Source organism: Cyprinus carpio, chromosome A14, assembly GCF_018340385.1.
Source record: "Cyprinus carpio isolate SPL01 chromosome A14, ASM1834038v1, whole genome shotgun sequence".
NCBI classification, from domain to species: Eukaryota; Metazoa; Chordata; class Actinopteri; order Cypriniformes; family Cyprinidae; genus Cyprinus; species Cyprinus carpio.
In genome coordinates this window covers 10,466,896-10,492,237 of record NC_056585.1, presented here as the reverse complement: position 1 = coordinate 10,492,237, position 25,342 = coordinate 10,466,896, and the positions used below count along the sequence as shown (strand labels likewise).

Sequence of the window (25,342 nt, the reverse complement as noted above, 5' to 3'; positions counted from 1 at the left end):
TTTTTAAACCTATTTTATTGCTGCTGTGGGACACAAGTTCAATCAAATATATATACAGAGCACACTTAAAAACAAAATATATAAAATACGATATAAATAATAATAATAATGAATAATAATAATAATAAATTGTATTATCGATGGTGCTAAAGACTTTTATTTTGAAGTTCCGCTAGCTCTTGAGGTCATTTTGGCTCCACGGTGGCTGGTTTCGCCTGCAGTGAGTTGGGCGGCTCATGCAGACAAACATCGGCTGAGTCCCGTCCATTCTGGCATGATCAAAACTCACACATTTACCGCATCTAGAGAGTGAAAGTGCCCGTGGAGCCATGTGGATCACCCCGGAGGAGGTGTTACTCGCCAACGCGCTGTGGGTGAGCGAGCGGGCGAATCCGTATTTCATTCTGCAGCGGAGGAAGGGACACGGGCGCGGAGGAGGCATCACGGGTACGAGCGAGATATTACCCAAATATGAACCATCGGGCCGTGTGTATGACAGATCACTCATGCATACTGTAGGATAGTTTATCAAGACAGTTACACTTGCTGCTAATTCATTATACCGTGGAATAATATGTAGGTGGGTTTGTTTTGGTCGCATCTCTTCATTGATGCTGACTGTGTTTGCGTCATCTGTTTATTTATACGTGACAGATCTATGAGATAAGTTTATATATGCCGTAAGTGTAATATTCAAGTATATTTATATGTTTGTAATTTGTAAGTGTTTGGTTTAATACAAATTTTACTAATGTTAAGAAACAGTAATAAATAAATGACATATGGTTGAAATGATTTAACATTTCTACGTGCCTGATGTTTGCCAGATTTGCCTTTTTTTATCTTAATTGGCAATAACTGTTTACTGTTACCCTTCAGATACTATGATCCTTTGAATTTTTTAAATTTTTTTTTAATTTTTTTTTTACCATTTTGCTGAATTATTACCATATTAATATACCATGGACAAATGGCGCGCGTGCGTGTGTGAGTATTTATATATAGTGATGTCAAATCGATTAATCGCATAAAAAATAAAAGTTTGTGTTTACATAATATATGTGTGTACTGTTTATATAAATACACACACATAACATGTGTATACATTCATTGTTATATATTATTTATATTATATAAATATATATTACATTTATTTATTAAATATATACACGTGTGTATTTATATATACATATAAACAGTATACACACATATTATGTAAAAACTTTTTTTTTTTGATGCGATTAAATCGCGATTAAACGATTTGACAGCACTAATACATACATACATACATAGATAGATAGATACCATGAAACTAGAAAAATAATTATTATTAATATACATTATGTGTTTTGTGTGTCATGACAATATATTACTTTATTATCTTATATTATTCCCTTGTGAGAAAGATGTTCATATGCATTTCCATAGCACCTTAAAAAAAAAAACAACAACAGACAAAAACAGGGACTTTTTAAGACAAGTGGCTCACATGACAGCAGAAGGATTGCATTCACCCTTGAACCCAACTATAAACTTAATTACATTGAGAAGACTTCAACATCACCCTGTTGTTGTCAGGAAGTTACATCATATGGGTGTTTTGTCATACTTCAGTGAGTCTCTCATTTGGTGTGATTTGTGTTATTTGTCATGCATGTGTAATACTTAACACATAATGCATTGCATTACACATCCCAACATTAAGAAGCCAGTTAGTGTTTATATCTCTGTAAGAATCACACATTAACTGATCATGTGACCGCTGTTGGAGGAAGTCAAGATGTGTGTGTGACAAATGGCATGCCCTGCTGTCTTACATTCCTCTCTCACACACAACTGTTTATCTGGGTGAATATGTGTGTGTCAGCAATGAGAACTGAAGGAAACCACTGTGCTCTGACGCCTGTTATTGACTAAGACAGGGTTTTTTTTTCCCCTCTTCATACCGCATGTGGATGTGACCTGTGAACTTTTCTCTCTCTCTGTTTTTCTCTCAGGTTTGCTGGTGGGTACGCTGGATGTGGTGTTGGACTCGAGTGCTCGCGTGGCTCCGTACAGGATCCTGCACCAGACGGGAGAGTCACAGATCTTCTGGAATATTGCTTGTGGTCCGTATTTAAGTCTGTAGAACGTCATTTGACATCCGGATCCGAAATGGACAAAAAATAGGGATGTGGACGCATGCTTAGTATGCAGACATCCCAGCAATGATGTAAAAGCAACAACTGCATGATTTTAGTTTCAAAATCTTTAATTAGTCAGTGCTTGCTTAAAGGTGCTGTATGTAGGATTGACACCGAGTGGTTGAACTAGGTATTGCAGTCCAAATTCAAAATATTGGATTGGGTTTTTTCTTTTTTCACCTTCTCCTTTGTCTTGAGGCTTGGGGAGGTTGCAGGTTGCCCGACACCAACAAGACGAGTGCATTTGACGATGAATGAAATAAAATATGCTGTGTTTTCTGCCATTTGGCAACCTGGGATGCTGAAATACAATTGAGTAAACTGGCAGTGGGTGGGTTTCACAAACCAAAACAGAGACCGACATTCCGGCCTGGAACGCACATTTTCAAAGGAGAATAACTGACTGTAGCGTTGTTTCTCAGATAAACAAGTATGTTTACTTAGCATGTTTCTTAAATACCTGCAAACATATTATGGTATTTTTATGCTTTAGTAGAGTCAAAAACTTACAGCACCTTTAATATATAATATTATGTATTATATAAGTATTTTTTTTCAGTGGTTTTAGTTATTAGAAGTAAGTCCCTAAGATAATAGTTGATTTGTCTTTCTCCAGAAAAATTGATTAGTCTGGATTTGTTTAGTCAGATGACAATTAACTAAGGAAACTGTCTTGATGTTTTCCTAAAAAAGTTACTCTTTGACTTAACCTGTAGTTCTTTTACCCGCATTCATTTATTACCATACCATGTCATCTGCACCTGCAGTTATGGAAATCTGGAGAGTGAATGACTGTGTTGAGTCACATTGACCGTATCTCCTGTGTAAACCTCATCTGACCTTTAAACAGCCCCCCTGAATTTGAGTGACATATTAAAGGCTCTGAGACAATTAATTCTGATTGGTGTGTGTGTGTGTGTCTCAGGCTCGTCTCGTAAGGAGATCACTGAACACTGGGAGTGGCTCGAGACAAACCTACTGCAGACTCTGTCCATCTTTGACAACGACGATGACATTACCACCTTCGTCAAGGGCAAAATACAGGTGCGATTTGATTGGATTTTTATGAAGTAAAGAGACATATTAAAACCATTAAATTAGGATTAATTAATTTCTTCACAGATAGTTAATTATAGTAGCACCTCAAATCTTAAAGGGATACTCCACCCCAAAATGAAAATGTTGTCATTAATCACTTACCCCCATGTCGTTCCAAACCCGTAAAAGCTTCATTCGTCTTCGGAACACAATTTAAGATATTTTGGATAAAAAACCGGGAGGCCTGTGACTGTCCCCATAGACTGCCAAGTAAATAACAGTGTCAAGGTCAATAAAAGGTATGAAAGTCATCGTCAGAATACTCCATCTGTCTATGGGACAGTCACAGGCCTCCCGGTTTTCATCCAAAATATCTTAAATTGTGTTCCGAAGACGAATGAAGCTTTTACGGGTTTGGAACGACATGGGGTGATTTATGACAAAATTTTCATTTTGGGGTGGAGTATCCCTTTAATCTAGGTCTAAATGTTTCTCTGAATAAGTATTACAACTCTCTCTTGCTTTTTGTTCAATGCTAGAGTGAATTGATCAAAAGTTACAGTAATGACTTTTATAATATTACAAAAAAAATTCTATTTCAAATAAATGCTGTTGTAAACTTTTTATTCATCAAAGAACCCTGAAAAATAAATGCAAAGCAGCAAAAACTGTTTTCAACAAACTCTTTTCGATATAAATGCAGGATTGGTGAGCAGAAAATAATCTTAACCTCAAACTTCAACTTGTTGTTCTTCGTAGGGCATCATTGCTGAAGAGAATAAAAGTGGCAAACCTCAGGAAGACGAGGATCCCGGGAAGTTCCGTGAAGCCGAGCTGAAGATGCGGAAGTTGTTCGGAATGCCGGAGGAAGAGAAGCTGGTGAACTATTACCCCTGCAGCTACTGGAAGGGCAGAGTCCCGCGGCAGGGCTGGATCTACCTGTCTGTAAATCACCTCTGCTTCTACTCCTTTCTGCTGGGAAAAGAGGGTGAGATACATGAATACTTGATGCATACTTCAAAATGTAATGTGGAACTAAATTTGTACAACAAAAGAAAATAGAACGCAGCTAGAACCACAACAAACAAGCATCATTTATTTATTTATTTTTTTAGTTAAAAAAATGTTTTACTTGTTTGTTTATATTTTTTACTTTTTGTAGGAAAATAAAATGTGTGTGTGTGTGTATATATATATATGTATATGTATATTTTTTTGTTTGTTTGTATATATATATATATATATATACATACATACATACATATACGTACATATACATATGGAGCATCAGTGAACATTTGATCCTTTTCTAATAGTTGCATGTAAGTCCCTCAGTTGTCCTCAGTGCAATCATGGATATCAAAAACCATACAGTCATTGTTGGAAAGGTTTCAAATATGCGAAAGATACTGGAAAACCAAAGAATTTGTGGGATTTTTTGGAAGAACAGCAAAAAAACAAACAAAAAACAATTGTGGATCATCCAGGTAACAAGGTAGTATAAAGTATAAAGAGTATGTTGTCTTTTTAACTTTTTAATTTTTTTATTTTTATATATTATTTTATTTTTTTGTTTTTTTGTATATGTATTTTATGTGAAATATCTTATTCAGGTCAGTAATAAATAAAAAACAACATGCATTTTGTATGATCCCCCTTTTTCGTGTAAAATAATTAACATTTTGCAGATACTGGAAAGTGTATGTAAAATTTTGATCACAAGTTTTTTTTTTTTTTATAAATGTTTTTTATAAAAAGCTTACATTAAATATTATTTTAAATAGTATTTAAAGGAAAAATTGGTTACTTTTTTATATAGCTTTTTGAGTTTTGCAGCCCTAGTTGAAATGATTAAAAAGTGATTGTTTCTCCTTTCTTCTTTCCAGATAATAAAGTATATACACATGAAACTCACATGAGTGGAAATCTTTTTATTATGTGCAAAGAAAAAAATCATGAAGTCATACAAGAGACATTAAAGTAGCACAGGGATGAGATCTTGCTCTTTATTAGTCATTATACCAAATTATTGTTCAAGACTTACCAATCAGAGTTAAGTATTTCGGGTAGCAGTTTAGTGACGTCATTTTGGATGCTCTGTGAAAAGGGCTCTGTTTCGTATTGAATGAAGTATGTTATTTAGTTAGTGTGAAATTGTGTTTGCATGCTTCTTTTCTAAATCTTTTTCATCTTTATTTTGATCTCCTGTCCCTGTAGTTTCGCTGGTGGTGCAGTGGACGGACGTCACACAGTTGGACAAGAACGCCACGCTGGTTTTCCCCGAGAGCATCCGCGTGAGCACGCGCGGCACCGAGCACTTCTTCTCCATGTTCCTCAACATCAACGAGACCTTCAAACTGATGGAGCAGCTGGCCAACATCGCCATGAGACAGCTGCTGGACAACGAGAGCTTCTCCGCCGACCGCTCGCTCCCCAAACCCTGCAAGACGCTGAAAAACGTCTCTGCGCTCAAGAGGTGAGCAGACTGCACGTGATTCTGGTCCGATGAGATGAATTTTGCATGTTTGACCAGGTCTTGGATGAGTCTTGAATTTCATTGTAGAAATGTTTGTCAGAATTGTCTGGTTTTATTTTGTGTAATATACCTTTTTAAGGGGTCAGTATAAGTAATTAGATGTTGGTTAATAACTTTAAGTAGTTAAACCGTTTCTACCATCACTACAAGTTGAGTTTCTTTTCACATGTTTCAGGGACTTGGACGCACGTGCAAAGAATGAGCGGTACAGAGCGCTGTTCCGGCTCACACAGGACGAGCGTTTGGATGGACACACCGACTGTACGCTCTGGACGCCGTTCGCTAAGATGCATGTCGTCGGTCAAATGTTTGTTTCTAATAACTACATCTGCTTTGCCAGTCGAGAGGAAGATCTGTGTCAACTTATCATTCCACTGAGAGAGGTAAATGCACATACACACGCACACACATACACATATAGTTAGGTACAACAGCTTGAGGACACTTCCTATCTCTCATTCTCTCTCTGTAGGTGACTATAGTGGAGAAAGCAGACAGCAGCAGTGTTTTTCTGAGTAGTCTGTTGTTGATCAGTAATAAAAAGATGGTGATTTTTGTTTTTGAAAATCTAAGAGAGTGTGTTTTTGTTGTAGAGCGTATCTGTGTTTTTGTGGCGCACGCCTGACAGGCCATGTGGCCTGAACACTCAATCTGTGAGTCAGAATTGATCAGAATAGTATAGTATTTCATTTTATTTACACTATGGAACAAAAGTTTGGAATCAGTACGAATTTTTAAAATGTTTTTTAAAGAAGTCAAAAATACAGTAATCTTGTGAAATATTATTACAATTTAAAGGCACAATATGTCACGTTTTAAGAAACATTTCTGATTATTATCAAAGTTGAAAACTGTTCTGTTTAATACGTTTTGTGGAAACTGTGTTAGATTTTATTTTTTATGATTCTTTGATAAATAGAAAGTTCAAAGCAGCATTTGTCTTAAATAAACAGCTGTTATAACATTCTAAAAGTATTTACTGTCACGTTTAATCAATTTAATTCATCCTTGCTGAATAAAAGTATTCATTTAGTTCAAAAATAAAAGTGTTACTGACCTTAAACTTGTTAACTAGAGTACGTTTTCATGCTTACAGACTTTTGCCCCATTGTAGTGTAACACGTTTCCACTAGTGTTCATTTTGTCAGCTGTTTTTAATTTAGTCTTAGTCTTGTGTCAAATGTAACTTTTAGTTTTTAGCATATTTAGTCACTAGTTTTAGTCAACTAAATGTCTGAGAATTTAAGTCTAGTTTTAGTCAGTGGAAACTTACAGATTTTCGTCATATTTTCATCTTACTGTATAATGGATAAAATGATGGGGGAAATTTTTTTTTGCTTAATTTTAATTGCAATGATTGTTGTCATTTGGGAAATGTATTTTTACATTTCACCAGAAGTTCTTCTTTCACCAATAAGCACAAATCAATAGAATGTGCATGGTTTATTTTACCTCATGTTAGTGTATAGATTTATATCAGGATATCAATTAGAGGCTAAATAAACTTTAAAGACTTCAGATATAGCACTGTCTATGTTATGAAAACTGGTGTAACAAAAATCTACTCTCCAATATTACAACAGAGAAATTCCTATTAGTAATTCCAATAATTCCAAATTGCATTAATGTTTCTCTTTTAAAACAACGGCAAAAAGACATAGCTGCACAGAGGTTGTCTAAGTAACATTAAAATCCGCAACACCTATAGCAAACAATAGTCGAGATCCATGACAGAACACAGACTGGCTGAATGACACTTTCATTTAAGCAGAATACCTCAAACAGAGATCACTAAACTCAAGCTGACTGGTACATTACTGTATGTTGGTGTTTTCTGATCACGGCGCCTCCGCAGAGAGAGCGCGTGTGAATGGTTGCCAGATTGCATAAAGCAAAAACCGGGCAGAGTACATATCCGTTTAACAGAAAAGCTCTGATTGGGGGTTTTGATGTCTTGATATCTGGCAACCGCAAACATGAACGCTCGCATAATAGAGTGTTGTACAGCAGTCTGAAATGTTTTGGCTCCACTTTTAAAAAAAAATAAATAAAAAGGTTTTGGTAAAATTTTTGTTCTTTTAACTACATTTTAGTCTCGTCTTCTTTCGTCAACGATATTGCATGTTCATTTAGTCTCAATTATCGTTTAAAGACCTTATTATCGTCTCGTCATCCACTCGTTTTCATTAGGGGGAAAAACCTCACTGATGAAGATTTTTCGTCATAGTTATCGTTAACGAAATTAACACTAGCTTTCACATTTGTCATTGCTTCCAGGAGAATCCCAGCCCGAGTACGCCACCCTCTCTGCCCCCGTCCCCTCCTGTCCTGGGGCTCGGAGAGATGCCCCAAAACCAACACTACAGCCCCAGTCTGCCCACTGCCAAGAAGGGCCTACTGCAAATCTACCAGCAGGACGTCCCGGAGGAGCTGGGGCCCAAAGTGGTGAGAGACACCCCTCTCACATCCATCAGCCCTCATGTGAAGTGGTTAAAACAATTATGCATAAAAGGATTTTAAAGTCATTTTATCTGATTATTACACATCTATGCCGCAATTTAATGTGTTCTTGCTGGATAAAAGTGCAATTTTTTTTAACAAACAAACAAGAACTTGCTGACAGAAACAAGGGTTATTATTGTTAACTAAAAATAAAATAATAATAATAAAAAAAAATATTACTTGAAATAAAATAATTTAATAAAAATAAATAATAGAAATATATAGAATAATAGATAATAATAGAAATAGAATAAAATATAAAACAAACTTGCTTTATTTCAGCTAGTTGCCAAGACAACATTTCTGTTTAAAGTACTAAAATAACTAAAACTAAATAAACTAAAACTAATAAATAAAAATTAATAAATACTGTACAGACATGTATAAAATCGTATGAAAATAATAAAAAAGGAAATTAAATTTTGTATAAAAATGAAAAAAAAAATTTTGCTAAAAGTTTAACTAAAATTAAGTTAAAAAACAAACAAAAAAAAAAAACTATAATACATATCAATGATACTAAAATAACACTGTCCCAAACTTTTGAACGGACAGAAAATGATCACTACTATGTAAGACATCAGTTGTCTGGTGTTTCCCTGGTTTTATTTTGACCTCACTCTTTCTCCTTCTCCAGACGAGAGAGAAGATGAAAGAGGAATCATGGAACATCCATTTCTTTGAGTTTGGCCGGGGAGTGTGTATGTACCGCACATCTAAGACCAGAGAGCTGGTTCTGAACGGGATACCAGAGAGTTTGCGAGGAGAACTGTGGCTGCTGTTCTCAGGTAATGAGTCCAACTGCAAAGAATCAAAGTGTGCATGTTTGGATTAGAGTACTAGTATACTGTAATCAGCACAGTACATAATGCATACTACATATAGATTCGTGTTTTAAAAAGTGTATGCAATGTACAAGAACAGTCATTTCAAACAGTAGTGTGCTACACAGTGTTTTATTAGGGTGACCATATTTTTGTTTTCCAAAAAGAGGACAGTGCGGGCGGGCGGGCTGGGCTGGGCTGGGCGAGCGGGGCGGGGTGCTGGGGTGTGGTTGGTTGGTGGTTAAAGTAATGCCAAAAGCACCCAAAGTAGTGCAATATCAAAACTCAAAATATGTCATTTCCATGACTAATATACGTATTTTACAGTCACTGTTAGGTATAGTGATCATAAACACAGCTAAAAAGCTTTCTACCAGCGGCCCTCCTTCACAAAACTTAACATCTAGCAAAGTTTTATCATAGGTAGAATGCAAAAGGTTTCAATAACAAGCATTTTAGTCAATTGTAATTTATGCAACATTTCAAACCTTTTACCCAGGAGGGAAATCAAGCCATGGCAACAGTTTTAATGTAGCCAAATTCAGTCGAAAACAAAAAATAAAATAAAAATACAGACTTGATAACCCTGCATCCAACACGAGCTGAAGGGGTCAGATTACACTGATCACGGGTTGAGAGGAGAGATGACTGACAGACTATGCTGGAGGATTTGCTGCTCAACAGATCCTGAGCTCATTGACAAATATCTGATCTTCCTTTACACAGAGTGCGCCTGATCGCAAAATCGAAAAAGTGAAAGTGAACAGCGAGCGCTCATCCAAAAGAGATTATTCTCTGCATATTGATAGCGGCCTCTTGATGCGTGAAAATGATATGCAATATTAGAATGTTTGCAGGAGTAGGCGGGACTGGAAACAGTCCTCCCAGGGATCTTAAACTAAAATGCACACTATGAATGGCGTCTGTAGAAAGAAAAAGTCGAATCCCGGACATTTTGGGCGATTTAGAAATCCCGGCCGGACACATTTTTTGAGGTCCGAAAAGAGGACATGTCTGGGAAAAAGAGGACTTATGGTCACCCTAGTTTTTTACAATTATAATATTTATTAATATTTTGAATTCAGTCTTATTTAAGATGTTTTATTGGCAAGGTTCACTTATTGGTAATTTTACTTATTTGTAAAATGTGTTAGATGATTTTAGATTACTTCTTTTTTTCAAATCACAGTCATACATATATGCAGCTTTTATTTTTATATTTTAATTTGTTTTATAAAAATATTTGTTTAATATTTCAATAAACAACTTTTTCTATTTAACTGTTGTAGTAATTTCAATTCAGACTTATTTTATTTCATTTAGCTGTCAAGGCAGTATTTCTTTAAAATATTTTTGTCTACCTTTTTATATATATATATATATATAATTTTTTTTTATTTATTATTTTTTTTTTAATTAACGAAAATAAAAATAGTTTTTTTTAATCTATCAGTGACTAGACTGGTACTACACTCCAGTCAAATGATTGTTTTGTTTGTTGATTTAAAATTAAATATTGTAATTTTGCATTTTTAATCCAATTAGTCAAGAAAAAGTTGTTAAAAGTTGAGTTTGTTCAGATTCATTTGTCACATTGTAAATGTATTTATTTATTTGGAAGAGACCATGTAAAAAATGTAACATAAATGTTTCCCTTTGATGCTGTTTCCCAGAGTTAGCCAGAGGCTATATTTTCATCTGCAGTCCCTTAGCAGGTCACCATTCCTGCACATTTTTTATTTATATTTTGTTTTTTGTTTATATCCTGCATATTTTGGCAAATGTAGTACATCATTTGGGTATACAGTGCTAAAGAACATTTGCGTACTGTGCACAGTTAACATGAGTATTAGTATGCTTGTCCACACGTGTGTGTTCTGCTGCATGTGTGTGACTGTCATGTTTACACATTTCACACACTGTCAGAGAAAAACAGACCGTCAGCTGTTGTCATGGAGCTGCTCTGCTCCTCATTACATCACATGACTTTTAAAACCAGTTTTTTGATTTTTCCCATTTTTCAGGTGCTCAGAACGAGATGGCCACACACACGGGTTACTATGCCAGTTTGGTTGAGCAGGCGATGGGTAAATGTACTCTAGCGACTGAGGAGATTGAGAGAGACCTGCACCGCTCCATGCCTGAACATCACGCCTTCCAGAACGAGATGGGCATCGCTGCCCTGAGACGCGTCCTGACCGCCTACGCTTACAGAAACCCTACCATCGGATACTGCCAGGTACAAGCACGAACGACTTAGTGTGACCATGAAACCATGTGTACAACAAAATGTCTTGTCACAATTGATTTATGGGTTGTTGTTTTGTGTTATTCTTGGTCTGGACATGCTGTCTTGTTGTCTTTCTAGATTTGAGATCATATTATAAAATCAAAAGAATCACAGTGAAAACTGCTTAGGCCTATACGTTTATCTTGGTGACAGAATGAAGCCAAGAAAATAACAATAATATTTATGTATAATATATAAGTATATTGTGTGTATATGTATGTATATGTGCGTGTATATGTATGTAGTTTGTGTGTATATGTGTATATATATATATATATATATATATATATATATATATATTTATTTATTTACAACAGGAAATTTACATTTATTACACAAGATAGACAAGGAAAGACAAACAATAGACAATATAGAGCAAAATATGCTTGTACAAGTACAGATACAGTTTGAATTTTAATTGTGGTTTTGAATAGTGAGTGAATTGCGTATTGCCTATGGTGTTTATTGCACATTGTTTTTTATTGGAGAATTAAAAGTAATTTAATTCAGCATTTTTATGCTATCACTGGGATTTAATTTAACAGTCAAATTATTTAAATACATACCAATGTATATAATAAGTAAAAATTTATAGTAATCAATTTACACATGTAATAAGTAAAATTCTTATTGCCCTTATAAATCAGAATACATGCAAAAACAGCCATTGCAATGTGCCACATTAGTGTTTCCTTTTAATGGGAAGAATCTAGGTTTGTGTGAATTATTTACTTATTTTTTTTTTTTATTTTGTATTTTTGTTGTGTTTTTTTGATATGTGTGTGTTTTGTGTATTTTATATGTTTTTTTTATCTCAGACTTGAGTGCTTCCTGGTTTGAGACCAGCAGGGCTCTGGCACGGTGTCTGTCTGTGGAGAAGTGATACGAGAGCTGCTGTTTAACATTGCTTTGCTTCATCTCTCTCTCCAGGCGATGAACATCGTTACGTCCGTCTTGTTGTTGTATTGTACTGAAGAGGAGGCGTTCTGGCTGCTTGTGGCGCTGTGTGAACGGATGCTGCCCGACTATTACAACACTAGAGTTGTAGGTCAGTCACGCAAATATAAACACATGATGAAAGTTGTAACCAGTCGGATGTGACTTTCTGCTCACCGGTGTTTTCTGATCTGTGTCAGGAGCGCTGGTGGATCAGGGTGTGTTTGAGGAGCTGACCCGCGAGTGTTTGCCACTGTTGTATGAGCACATGCAGGATTTGGGCGTCATCTCCACCATCTCTCTGTCCTGGTTCCTCACGCTCTTCCTGTCCGTCATGCCTTTCGACAGTGCGGTGCTGCTGGTCGACTGCTTCTTCTACGAGGGCATTAAAGTCATTTTCCAGGTGCGGATTATCAGATGCTGCATCACATACTGATGAAGTTTCTGAGGGTTTTTCATGCATGCAACACTTGGACAATTTTGCCCACAAAACATTCCCCACACAAGTTTTCAGCATGCAAGCAGCAAATGTTAATTTGGTGTGATTACTAATGGAAAAATAATGTATTAAGATGATTAAAGCACTTAGTGCGCCCGCCTGGCCCAGACCTGTATGTCATCTTACATTGCATGCAGTTGCTTATCAGCATGATGCAGGACGACTGACTACATGTTGTAGTGTAAAGAATGCAGTCATATGAGCCTGAAATTCAAGATATGAGGTCAAAAATGGCCCTGTATGGGTTAAAGGTGTGCACGAATAGTCGAACATTCGGATATTCGGTCTGTAATATTATTCAAGCAATAACAATAGTATTCAAATTTTACAATGTGTTGATTTGCTGGCTGTAAATGCAGGGAATCCATGAAAAATCCTAAGCAGTTATAACTAAATGCACTGGGTGGCGCTGTGGAGCGTGTTTAAGTTGATAGTATTTGATCACAGAATGACGTCATCTGCCTTGCAAAGTTTGTATTTACTTTGATCTAAATGATCTTACTAAGTGATCTGACAAAATGTAATTAGTTCTGATCAAATGAATTAGTAAAAACTGATTTATCATATCACCACCACAATGAGAAATCACATTAAATCCAAACACAGTCGATTGAGCAAAGACAGCTGATTTACTCCGAGTGAGCCGAGAAGACAGATATCTGATAGCCATATGATCTTGAGGCATATATAAAGGTTCCTCGAGGGAGAGTGGTTTAATAAAAAGTGTTAAGAAACTGTTTGCACATGTTATCTTTGTCAGTGCGTTCTTATTGTTATCAGACTGAGGAACAAACTTTCACCCGAGCATGTGGATATTATTGTTTCTCTCAGAATTAATACGTGAAACATGTAAATACAATAAATATAGGCCGAGTATATGATAGAAATAAGAGCAATAAGTTCCAATAGACTAACATTTGTAGTTACGGTAGGAATGTATAGCTAATGTGGGGTAATGTGCAGTAAGCAGCAATCACAGGATTTATTCATGCTTTTTTTATGCCAGGTTGGAGTTATACACTGATTTTCTGTCATGGTCTATGGACCCCCTGAATTAGCCTTGCCCACCCTATGTATAAAACTCTAGCTCCGCAACTGGTTGAATCAAATTTGTTTTTTTTTTGCCAGGCTGTTTTCCTTGTTGTTTTTTATGTTTTTTTTTTGGGGTTTTTTGGTGTATTTTCTTTTTTATGTGCAATTCATTTGATTGATTTGATTAGATCGCTACATTATGTAATTTAATGTAATCACTTAACAGCCCTTATATATATATATATATATATATGTGTGTGTGTGTGTGTGTGTGTGTGTGTGTGTGTGTGTGTGTGTGTGTGTGTGTGTGTGTGTGTTTTAAAGCAACATTTCCCAAAGCACATCAGCACTCAGCACACAAGTGTGAGTAACAAGTGTCTGTCACTCTTCTCCAGGTGGCATTAGCTGTGCTACATGCAAACATGGATCAGCTGCTGTCCTGTTCAGATGAGGGAGAGGCCATGACTATTCTGGGCAGGTGAGTGTGCCTAATACAATTTCATGTAGTTCATGGTTTACAAGACGACTAAAGAGTGAATGCAATATTAAGGCAATATTAATTTAAGAGTTTTGAGTTTTTAGATGACATTTGCATAAAGCAAATGAGTATTTTTTTTTATTATTATTATTTTTTTTAGATTCAGTTTTAACCCTATAAAACCTACTGTATGATCTTTGATACACAAATGAAGTCTCTAAATTATCAACATGATCAAAACCTTGCTGAAAACCTGTCTCACACACAATCTACTACATACCTTCTGTCGTCTGATTGATAGTTTAGTTTATAACATTTCGTGGACTGAAGCAATATAGCTTTACTTGATTATCCAAACATCATAAAAAAGTGAGTATCAAGTATAATCATCAGGCTTTTGAGAAACGTTTATTTGTTCATCTCTCAATCATCATTGTATTGCTTTGCATTATGTTTTGATCATCAAACTAAGCATTTAAATATCATCTTACTAAGACACATTATTGGAGATATTGAGTGATGACTGATTTATCTCTACTGTTATAAAGATCTCATTGATTTACATTATAAGCATCAGAATTTCATCTTACTTTTTGGTCACATAATTAATGCACCAAATTAATTTTTTTGCTCATTTTTGACCTATGAATAAGATTGAGCTATTTTTTCTACATATTCCCACTATATCATACTGAGCCATAAAACCTTAATGGATCAGATATATTACTTAAAAAAAAAAAAAAAAAAATGATGAATTTTTTATTTTTTGGGTTGTGATTTATTATCCCCTTACTACTGTCCGCGCTTTGTGAAGATGCACTAAATAAGATTTGTGCTCTAATATCTGTTTCTCGGTCCTGCAGATATTTGGATAATGTTGTAAATAAGCAGACCGTTTCTTCACCTATTCCTCACCTTCATGCCCTGTTGACCAGTGGCAACAACCCTCCGCCAGAGATTGATGTCTTTGAGCTCATTAAAGCATCCTATGAGGTGAGGGGGCGGAGCAAGAGAGACCTAGAGGAGCACCAATGCCAATATGGTCCTTTTTAACTGCGTACATTGTTTTTATCTAATTGTAGAAGTTTGGTAGCCTGCGTGCTGATGTCATCGAGCAGATGAGGTTCAAACAAAGGTTAAAGGTCATACAGTCACTAGAAGACACAGCCAAGAGGAGTGTGGTAAGTGTGTGTTCATCAAGGACTTATTTCTAGGGATGCACCGAATGTTCGGCAACTGAAATTAAGGCCGAATAAGCGCAAAGACAGAATAAATAGTACCGAACAATGACATGACGTGATTAAATAGCAGCTGGCGCAGAGTAAATAAGCCCAGTGAAGCCGTGGTTTACAGTGAATTTATAACAGCTAAGGGTGTTTTAGGCACTCTGCTCTTCCGCTCATTTATAAACCTGCTGTTATTATTATAAAGAAGAAGTGGGGTTTTGGTGTTCGTTTGCGAAAATATAAGTTTTGAGAAAAAGCAAGAACATCATCATTCATAAATGTTGGAATTGTAATTTTACTGTTGTTCTGTAAAATAAAATAAAATAAAAAGACAATAATAATGATGATAATCATTACAACAGCTCTGTTAATACATTTATTATAAAATTCACATAGTGTTCAATTTGGGATCTGTAATATTTTCTAATGTTTTAAAAAAAAGTCTCTTCTCAGCAAGGCTGCTTTTAATTGTACAGTAAAAATAAATAAATAAATACATGCCTGATTCTAGAAGGGGGTCTGATGGCCAAAAAATATTATTTTACTAATTTATTAATTTTAAGTTAAAGGCACAGTATGTAATTTTTTGCCGCTAGAGGGCACGTATTCAAAATAAACAAAGACCAGGCAGCGTAGTTTGATGATGCCGTGACTGAGCGTGGAATCTGGGAGTTGTCGTCTTTATCTCTTCAGATTTAAGAAATACGAGGGGGCGTAGTTTGGTGATGATGTTAATGGGTGTGGTATCTGGGAGTTAACGTAGTAGTATGAAGCAGGGTGAGGCTGAAAAGCCATCGCCGAAACGAGGCCCCTGAATGAGCGTGACTGGCTAGAAAGCAGCTGAGCCTTTATTATGTCTCAGTGACCACTTCTGTTCCTTCCGGTCGTGAGTATGTGTGGTAAAGCAGCGCTGTTTTATCATATTAGATTTGTTTGAAAGTTCTGTTATAATGCTACTCTGTGCGGTCATCACCTGTCTAATAAAATGCACAAAATATTGAAGCATCTTTGGTGTTTCCGTGTTTTCTAATAAACAAAACTGGAAATCTGGAAATCGAGGGGTTATGATGTCATTGGCAGGAATCTGACGGGACTCGGGGAGAAATCATGAGTTAAATTGCTTATTTCTCTGGATTTAAACATTCTTCAAAACATTTGAGACAATGTAAGTACACAAGTCAGCAAAATATATAACACTGTTCTAGGGGTTTTTGGATATTTTAATAAAAAAATCTTACATACTGTGCCTTTAAATTGTGCTTTGTTGGTATAGGTTCTGCTAGAATGTTAAAAATGTTTAGTTAAATATTTTTAAATTGTTTTGTAATTGATTTTTTTTTTCTTTGAAAAGCAAGACAAAACAGTAAAAAGCTCATTTTGGCAATTTAATTTATGAGGTGGTGAAAAAAAATAGGCAAAATACACGGGGAAAAAAACTCGACAAACCGTGTTCGGTATTCGGCCTTCGGCCCAGTGTTTCATTTTGCTCGGCTTTGGCTAAGAATTTTCATTTCGGTGCATCCCTACTTATTTCACAATTCTCAATTTCCACATGTGATCATTTTTGCTTTATTATGTAATATTTAGGTGAGAGCGATCATGACCGAGTCCGCTTTCAGTATTGAGGAGTTGGAAGAATTGTATGTTCTTTTTAAGGTGAGATAAATCCATAATTTTTGTTTGTTTGTTTTATTTTATTTACTTTGTTCTTTATTTAGTATTATTATTAAATGTTTATTTAATAATAATAAATAATTTATTATTATTATTATTATTATTATATTTTATTTATTTGTTTTTTATATTTATTTATTATTTTATTTATTTTGCATCGAATGGTGTTTTATCTGATCTGTCACCTAAACTAAAGGAACCACTAGCTGTCAGTGTATTTGTGTACATTATAGATGGTACCACCAAAAGCAGTCACAGTACATTTTATTCATTTATTTATTACTTATTTAGATATTAATATTTAATAATATTTTTAATGTATCATCATTACATTATTTATTTTTTTGTCTGTTCATTTGTTTTTAATTTGACTTATTGTTTGTTAATGTGTTTTATTCTGATCTGTGTTCTTCCTAACACCTTGCTGCTCAATTAAAACTAAAGAGAAACCGTTAGTTGTTGGTCTGTTTGTGTACGTTATAGATGGTCAGATCTTGGTAACAGTAGCATAATATTAATATTAATATTAATATATATATATATTATATATATATATATATATATATATATATATATTATATATATATATTATATATATATATATATATATACATATACTGTCATGCCATCCAGCTCTAGATATAGTTTGTGTAATTGTGTGAATGCTAGTGTATTAATATGTATGTTCCAGGCGAAGCACATCATGAGTTGTTACTGGGGTGCGAGCAGCACCGCGGCGGAGCGGCACGACCCGAGTCTGCCGTATCTGGAGCAGTATCGCATCGACAGCGGCCAGTTCACTCAGCTCTTCTCCGCTCTGGCGCCCTGGAGCTGCGGCCTTCACACCAACACGCTCTCCAGCAGACTCTTCCGCCTGCTCGACCAAAACAAAGACTCTCTCATCAACTTCAAAGAGTTTGTGACCGGACTCAGTGAGTGGATGCATTTACACCACATCTTGTAGACTGATAGAGTCAGAGTTTGATTCATGTGAAAGCTGTTACAGATTCAGATAAGAGCACAATAGTCGGAGACCTCAAAAGCCTCTTCATAGGGTTCAGTTCAACCACTGAAATGCGTCATTGGGAAATAAAGAGAATTTTTTGCATCATACACTCAATAATGAAAGCGTTCTGTGTGATTAAAGTTCAATTATGATGTCACACAGATCAGAACACAAAATTAAAAATAAACACCTGTCAGAGAGAATTTCACTCATGCCCACATATTTAGTATTCACAATAAATAATATAAAATTAGATTTTATTGCATACTTGGATTAATTTCATAATCCTTTGATTTGTGAGCATTAAAGTGTTAAGTGATATTTTGAAAGCCTTGGAGTTGGTAAGTGTGATTTATATTTTATAAATCTGTTCAATGTGTATGATTCACACTTGATACAGAGATATGTTTGCATGATCAATATACACTACCATTCAAAGGTGTGGGGTCTTTGAGATTTTTTTTAATTTAAATTGTTTTTGAAAGATGTCTCCTATTGCTCTCCAAGGCTGCATATATATGATCATTCTGTGAAATATTGTTAAAATTTAAAATAATAATTTTCTACTTGAATACGTATATGTTGAGATGTACTTTATTCCTGTGATCAAAGCTGAATTTTCAGCATCATTACTCCAGTCTTCAGTCACATGATCCTTCAGAAATCATTCTAATATGCTGATTTACGGCTCAAGACCCATTTTTTATTATCATTATTGAAAACTGTTGTGCTGTTTCATATTTTATTTATTTATTTTCTCAGGATTTTTTTTTAAAAATGAATCCAGGATTCAAAAGAACAGTATTTATTTTAATTAGAACAATCAACATATAGTTTTATAACATTATAAGTGTCTTTATGGTCACTTTAATGCATTACTAGTACTCAGCTTTGCTGAATTAAAGCATCAATTTCTCAAAAAAAAAAAAAAAAAGGACTGATCCCAAATTTTTGAACAATAGTGTAAACTATGTTTTGGTGAATATAAATATTGCTGTTTATTACTATGCATTTATTGTTATATTGGTGCATGTGAATGAAAATGATGAAATAGCATTCTGTTCATATAGTTACAAAGAGTAAAAAATAGATTTTTTGCTGTTTTAGTTCTTATATTAAACATCTTGAATCTACATTGCAGCACTGTTTGGTGGAAATAGTATATTAGAAATATATTTATAGAAAATAGAAAGTCAAATTTTTGAGGGATAATTTAAGTTAGTCTGCATGTATTGTGTAACAACAACTTAAAGCAAAGAAATAACTGTTCTAAGCTTCTCAACATCATCATCATAACAGTTTTGGTTTGATTTTGTCTCTCAGGTGGAATGTGTCATGGAGATATGACGGAAAAACTCAAACTTCTCTACAGACTCCACCTGCCTCCTGGTATGTTCACAGTCACAGAGACTTTACGAAACAGGCCATGGAAAGAGTGTAACAGTGTAAGCAAAAAGAGAAATATGAAGTAGTTTGTTGAGGAACATCATTAGTGTTTTCATTAGTATGAAGAAACTGTGTGTGAGCGACATTAGTGAACAGCAAACATGAGCATATTGTGAGGAAACCAAATCGCTACTCTCAGCAAACACTCTGTGAGTGTGAGAGTGTGTGTTTGTGTTTGTGGCTTATTAAGGTGAGAAAGTAGCACTTCTGTTGTTTTGGACCATGTGTGTTAGGAAGATTGCAGAGAAGATTAGAATAAGATGTTTATTTTTGCCTGTTTGTAAAGAGGGTGTGTTACAGCACGAGTCATTTCGCGTGTGTATGTGATGTGCTGATATATTCGTTCATTTCTTCATTCTCGTCTCTCTTTCTGAGCGTTGTGTCCAGAGGAGGCAGAGTCAGCACTGGAGGCCGCGCAGTTCTTCACTGACGATGACATGCCACAGGGTACATGAATAAGACATGTTTACTACCTAAACAACACTTTTAAGCCAACATTAAAGAAATGTTTCAGGTTCAGTGCAAGTTAAGCTTGCTAATAAACAAAGTTATTTTGCCTTTTTTCTGCAAAAAAGCAGAACTCATGGTCACAATAATGCACTTACAATGAAAGTAAACAAGATTATGCACTTTGAGGATTTAAAATTGGCGTGAAATTATTGTTTTTTTAAATGCATTTTAATTCACGTTACTGATCTTATTTTGAACAATTCATCTGTGCATTCGTTAATGTTTTTTTTTTATTTTGAACAATTATTTTGTGATATATAAATATGTATTATATTTTTTGGCGTGAAATTAATATGTGTAGGTGTGTCTATATATATATATATAATATATAGTATATATATATATATATATATATATATATATATATATATGAATGTTTTTTCTTATTTGATAACAATTTAAAAAGTTGTAGTATTATGTAGTAAAATATACAGTACAGTCGTAAAGTTTCATGCTGACTTTAAAAGCCAAAACTACATGTCTAGAGTTTTTATTTTTTAATATAATTTAAAATTTTGTTTTATTTACTGTTGTATCTTTTATATCTGTTGTGTCCAAGTGTCTTTCTGAAAGCACAGTTTCTGCTTTGGAGGGCTGAATTACAGTACTACTGAGCTTCACTTGTATTCCTTCAGCAGTATATGAGAGAATATTTAATTAATAATTTAACAAGTTTAATTGTTATTAATTCTTTCTTTTAGTTTTCTGAATAGATTATTTTTAATGAACTTTTCTGATCTCCCTGCATGTGCCTAAGGATGGTTTGGTCCAGGCTTACCTGCTGATAACTAATTATTAATCTTCTTCACTCTTATTTTCCTCATTTGATGTCTTCCCCCTCATACTCTCTTTTAACTCTTAACATTTTCTTTCTTTCTCTCTCTCTCTGTCTCTCTCTTTCTTTCTCATCTGATCAGATCCTCCCTTCCTGTCTCATCTGGACTTCCTGGCACAGGAAGTGACCTCAGGTTTGTGTCGGTCTGTCATGTCGAGTGTGCTCTCAGTCTCGCTGGTATTTTTGGGCATCAGATGATGCTGTCAGTACAGATGAGATTTTTTTTTTCTTTTCCCACTAACCGTCGCCTCTGTTGGTTTTGGTGTTTTCCAGTCTTTTTTTTACCATCTGACTTTTACATGATATCATCTTGTGGTGTTCTTTTCATTTTTAACCATGGGTTTGATGTCACGAAACCTTTCTGGTGAACTCTTTTAAATGGTTAATGGCTAAATGTCATGATGAGGTCAGTGTTTATTAATGCAGCATTAATGTTGTAACAGGTGAGGAGCTGAAGGAGGCAGGAGACGCATTACCGGCCACGGACACAGATGAGAGAAAAGGTGATAATACTCGGCTTTTAATGACTCCATTAATGTTTAATCTGGTTATTTCTTTAATGGCAATGTCGTGTGTTTTTCAGAGGAGAAGCCGAAGGACTATAAGTACTATCTGAGAATGTGGGCCAAAGAAAAAGAGCCAAAGAAGGAGAGCATCAAAGATCTGCCTCGGATGAATCAGGTGAACAGTATTCACTCATCTTGCTCTCATTTGTTGCGAAAGAAATTTAGGCTACTGTATGTTCACATTGCAACTGAATGTGGCCACACACACACATATTTAAATTTTATTTACAGTCATATCAAATCAGGATTATGTTATTAAATAGCTTCCTAGAATTGCGGGGTTTTTTTAACCTATTGAAACGGAACATGAGTATTAAGACTACAACACATGTTTGTGTGGTCATTCAATTACAGGAGCAGTTCATTGAGATGTGTAAGACTCTCTACAACATGTTCAGTGAAGATCCCATGGAGCAGGAGCTGTATCACGGCATCGCCACGGTGGCGAGCCTCCTGCTGCGCATCGGAGAAGTGGGCAAGAAATTCACCAACAACGGCAGCAAGAAAACCGAAGTCCAGCTGCCCCCAGCAGTCGACGCTCTGCAGCCGGAGAGGGAGGACTCATCCGGGGAGGGAGGATCCGGACAGTCCTTGGTCTCGAAGGCCCTGGCGGAGGCACAGCTGGAGACACCACCTGCAACCGCAGCCGGCTCTGACGAAGAGGCCAAAGACGACACGTCCGTTTCGTCCTACTCTGTAGTGAGTGCTGGTTCGCTGCAGTGCGAGGACATCGCCGACGACACAGTGCTGATTGGCTGCGCGAGCGGAGACGCGGTGGATCGGAGGCGGGGCAGTGTGCCGGATGCCGATTGGTCGATCACCTTTGAGCAGGTTTTAGCATCGTTCCTGACGGAAACATCGCTGGTCGACTACTTTGAGAAAAAACATGACATCCAGAGCAAAATAACGGCATGCAAGTCACTGAGAGCCGTGGAAAGACAGATAAGCACATCAAGCGATCTCGATTTCTCTCTGAACACACACTGACATGCTCATAAAAACACACATGAACACACACACACATAAATGCAAAACAAGAATATGTGTATGTATGTCCGGTTATTATCTATAGGAGTTTGATACTTCTGTGTCATAGTCAAACAAATAGTGTTTAAAATCCATCCCAGCAGCTTTCTATACCAGTAACCTCTAGAGTTTAGATGTAATAACCATGTTTCACTCTAGCATAGGGGTTTTGATGGGTTGAATGTGTCAACTAGCAGGTCTGGAATAGAGGATTATGGGATATGGCCCATGCTTTGTCTCAAACAGATCAAAGAATGAAACATCACGCTAAAAATATTTGATTTGCACACTCGTCTTGAGTCCCAGGGTGAAATATCCCACACTACAGTGTACATCACTAATGCTTTCTTGCACGCGTGCTATAGCTGGATATATTCTGTGTATTTGGGAGTAAGAAGTGTCCTTTTGGTGAGGAATCCACCTCATAGCTCTGCTCAGATTCACTTCAACCCCTCAGATGGAAACAGTCTCTTAGCTTTGGTTCAAAGCCATGTTTCTGTTTGTTAAAAATCAGCTTTACCGTTTCTAAGTAGGTCATTGCCTTACTGAAGTGAACAGATGCATCAGTTGTTTGTTGTGGTGTTTTGCATAGTTATGTTCTGTCAGATGTTTGGTCACCAGAAGCTACACAAGCGGTACAGCACTGGCTTATCTTAGTCGTCCAAACCATAATGAGAGATGCAGTCAAAAATGTAGCCGATTCATTTAGCACAATAATGGGCTTTACCACATAAAGCAGGATTTTTTTTCTCTTTTATTCTCCAGAAATGTTTTTTGCTGTCAGGCCAGAATAAGCAAGTACAAACACTGGGCTTCATTCATGAAACTCAAGCAGAGCAAATTAGTGTAGATCACTCGAAAAGGCATTTGTACATGAATTGTCACACTGAGATAAAATAAACTTTCATAAATTGGATTGAATGCACAATGCAAACAGCATTTGTAAATGTTTGTAAATTGAGGTAGTGAATTAAAATTAAGCATTCAAGAATTCACTATGTAAATTATTGAATTTAATTTAGTGCATCAGTTTACTGTTTTATAAATCTTTTTAGGCATTGTGTGTTGAATTAAAAGAAAACATTCAGTATGCATTAAATTATTGCATTGAATAAAAAATTAATATAAAATTGTATTTACTTAATTCAATTGATACATTTGAATTTTGATAAACCATTCTTATAAATAATAGCATTCAATTAATAATAAAAAAAAAATGTTTGCATATTTTTATGTAAGTTTATGCACTGAATTAAAATTCAAGAAATCATGTAAACTGTTGAATTGAATCATGTAAATTATTGAATTTAATTCAGTGCATAAATTTGCATTTACTGTTTTGCAAATGTTTTATGGATCGCGTGCTGAATTAAAAAAGAAAACATTCAGCATGCATTAAATTGTTGCATTAAAAAAAAAATCATATCTGTGTGAAATTATATTTACAAAAATTTGTTTGAATTTAGTTCAATTCTTCTATATTCTCATAGCTTTAAATTCATTTTTAAACATTCTTAATGATTTTTTTTCTCTGTAAAATCCTTGAAAGGTAAACATTTTTGCTTGTGTTTTATAAATGAGGCCCTGTTATGTTCATTTTGGAATGCAGTAAAAGTACAATTTTCGTTTCTTGATCGCTATGCTTCTTTATATCAAATGAAGATGGAGAAAAGTCAGTAACTTTTAGTCTGGAGAAACTCTCAGCCATAACATGATGTTCTAGAACGTAAAAAAAAAAAACGTATTCTAAGCATGTACATTGAGATGAAACTAGAACCTGTTATTTAAGCACAGGCTTGGCCTTTTCTTCCTGATCTTTAATCACATGACTGAATGAGTCTGGACGCTTGTATTTAATCAGATGTAGTTGAGCTTCTTAACCTGTAAATAGTTGCATATCACAATATTATATCAAAAGTTTTATCGTCAAATCGTGCAATGATCGTTCTGGTTTGTTTTCAGTCATGTATCGCTCTGCTTTTGTTTGTCCCGTCACCTGTAATTGGTTTCTATTCTATATTTGTGATTTTTAACAGTTGCTTTTGTACTAAGTAAATTAGCTTTAAATTAAGCCTGTTCAGGCTTTAAAAAAAATCCTGAAAGATTTCAGTATTAATTGTCAGATGTTTAAAGAGCTTTAAAACATGATTTAAATGGGGCGGAATTCAGAAGACAGTATTTGAACCAGTACAAATGAGAAATTTTAAATCACTGATGCATTAAAATATATAAAAATGTTTTTAAAATTGGTCACATTGATTTATCATCAGTTCATCTGCGCTATGAAACGCACTTTTGTCATTTGAATCTGAATGTGACTGAATCTCCTGCTCCTGCCACATGACCTCTGTCTAACTGTGAAAACTGACTTCACCTCACTGTGTTTCTAATTAACTGCTAATTAATGCACAAACTAACACCGTTACCAATAGCATTCTGCATTTCGCAAAAGGAGTGAATCTTTACTTGTTATTCTCTGTTCCAATTTCTGTAGGCTTCTGTCTGTGACCTGCAGTTACTTATTGTCATGAAAGCAGTATTGTGTAATATTATGTAATAAAAATCAAGTTATGGAAAATCTGAGCGTTTTGAGTCTTTTCACGCACATCCACTTTAAGTTAACGTGAGTTGTCCAAAGCACAAACAAACCTTGTAACAGCAGTCATGACTGAAAGAAATGTGCCAAGAAACATCTCCCAAAATAAAGCACTTATGACTTTTATTATGTAATGAAG

General features: G+C 35.3%; 1 protein-coding gene across 1 annotated transcript; it reads left to right on the top strand.

Moving 5' to 3' along the window:
* The first annotated feature begins 188 nt into the window (after positions 1 to 188).
* Positions 189 to 25,185, top strand: LOC109053438 (TBC1 domain family member 9B-like). The gene is given in 24 exon segments (XM_042769868.1): positions 189 to 447; positions 1,998 to 2,108; positions 3,109 to 3,227; positions 3,981 to 4,209; positions 5,439 to 5,697; positions 5,933 to 6,140; positions 6,230 to 6,360; positions 6,362 to 6,410; positions 8,035 to 8,202; positions 8,897 to 9,047; positions 11,108 to 11,322; positions 12,304 to 12,421; positions 12,510 to 12,712; positions 14,236 to 14,318; positions 15,182 to 15,311; positions 15,401 to 15,499; positions 17,132 to 17,200; positions 17,910 to 18,150; positions 19,548 to 19,613; positions 20,046 to 20,117; positions 21,098 to 21,148; positions 21,459 to 21,518; positions 21,599 to 21,696; positions 21,936 to 25,185. Coding segments are annotated over 24 exon segments (3,681 nt in total). The 5' UTR covers positions 189 to 329; the 3' UTR covers positions 22,569 to 25,185.
* Positions 25,186 to 25,342: the final 157 nt, after the last annotated feature.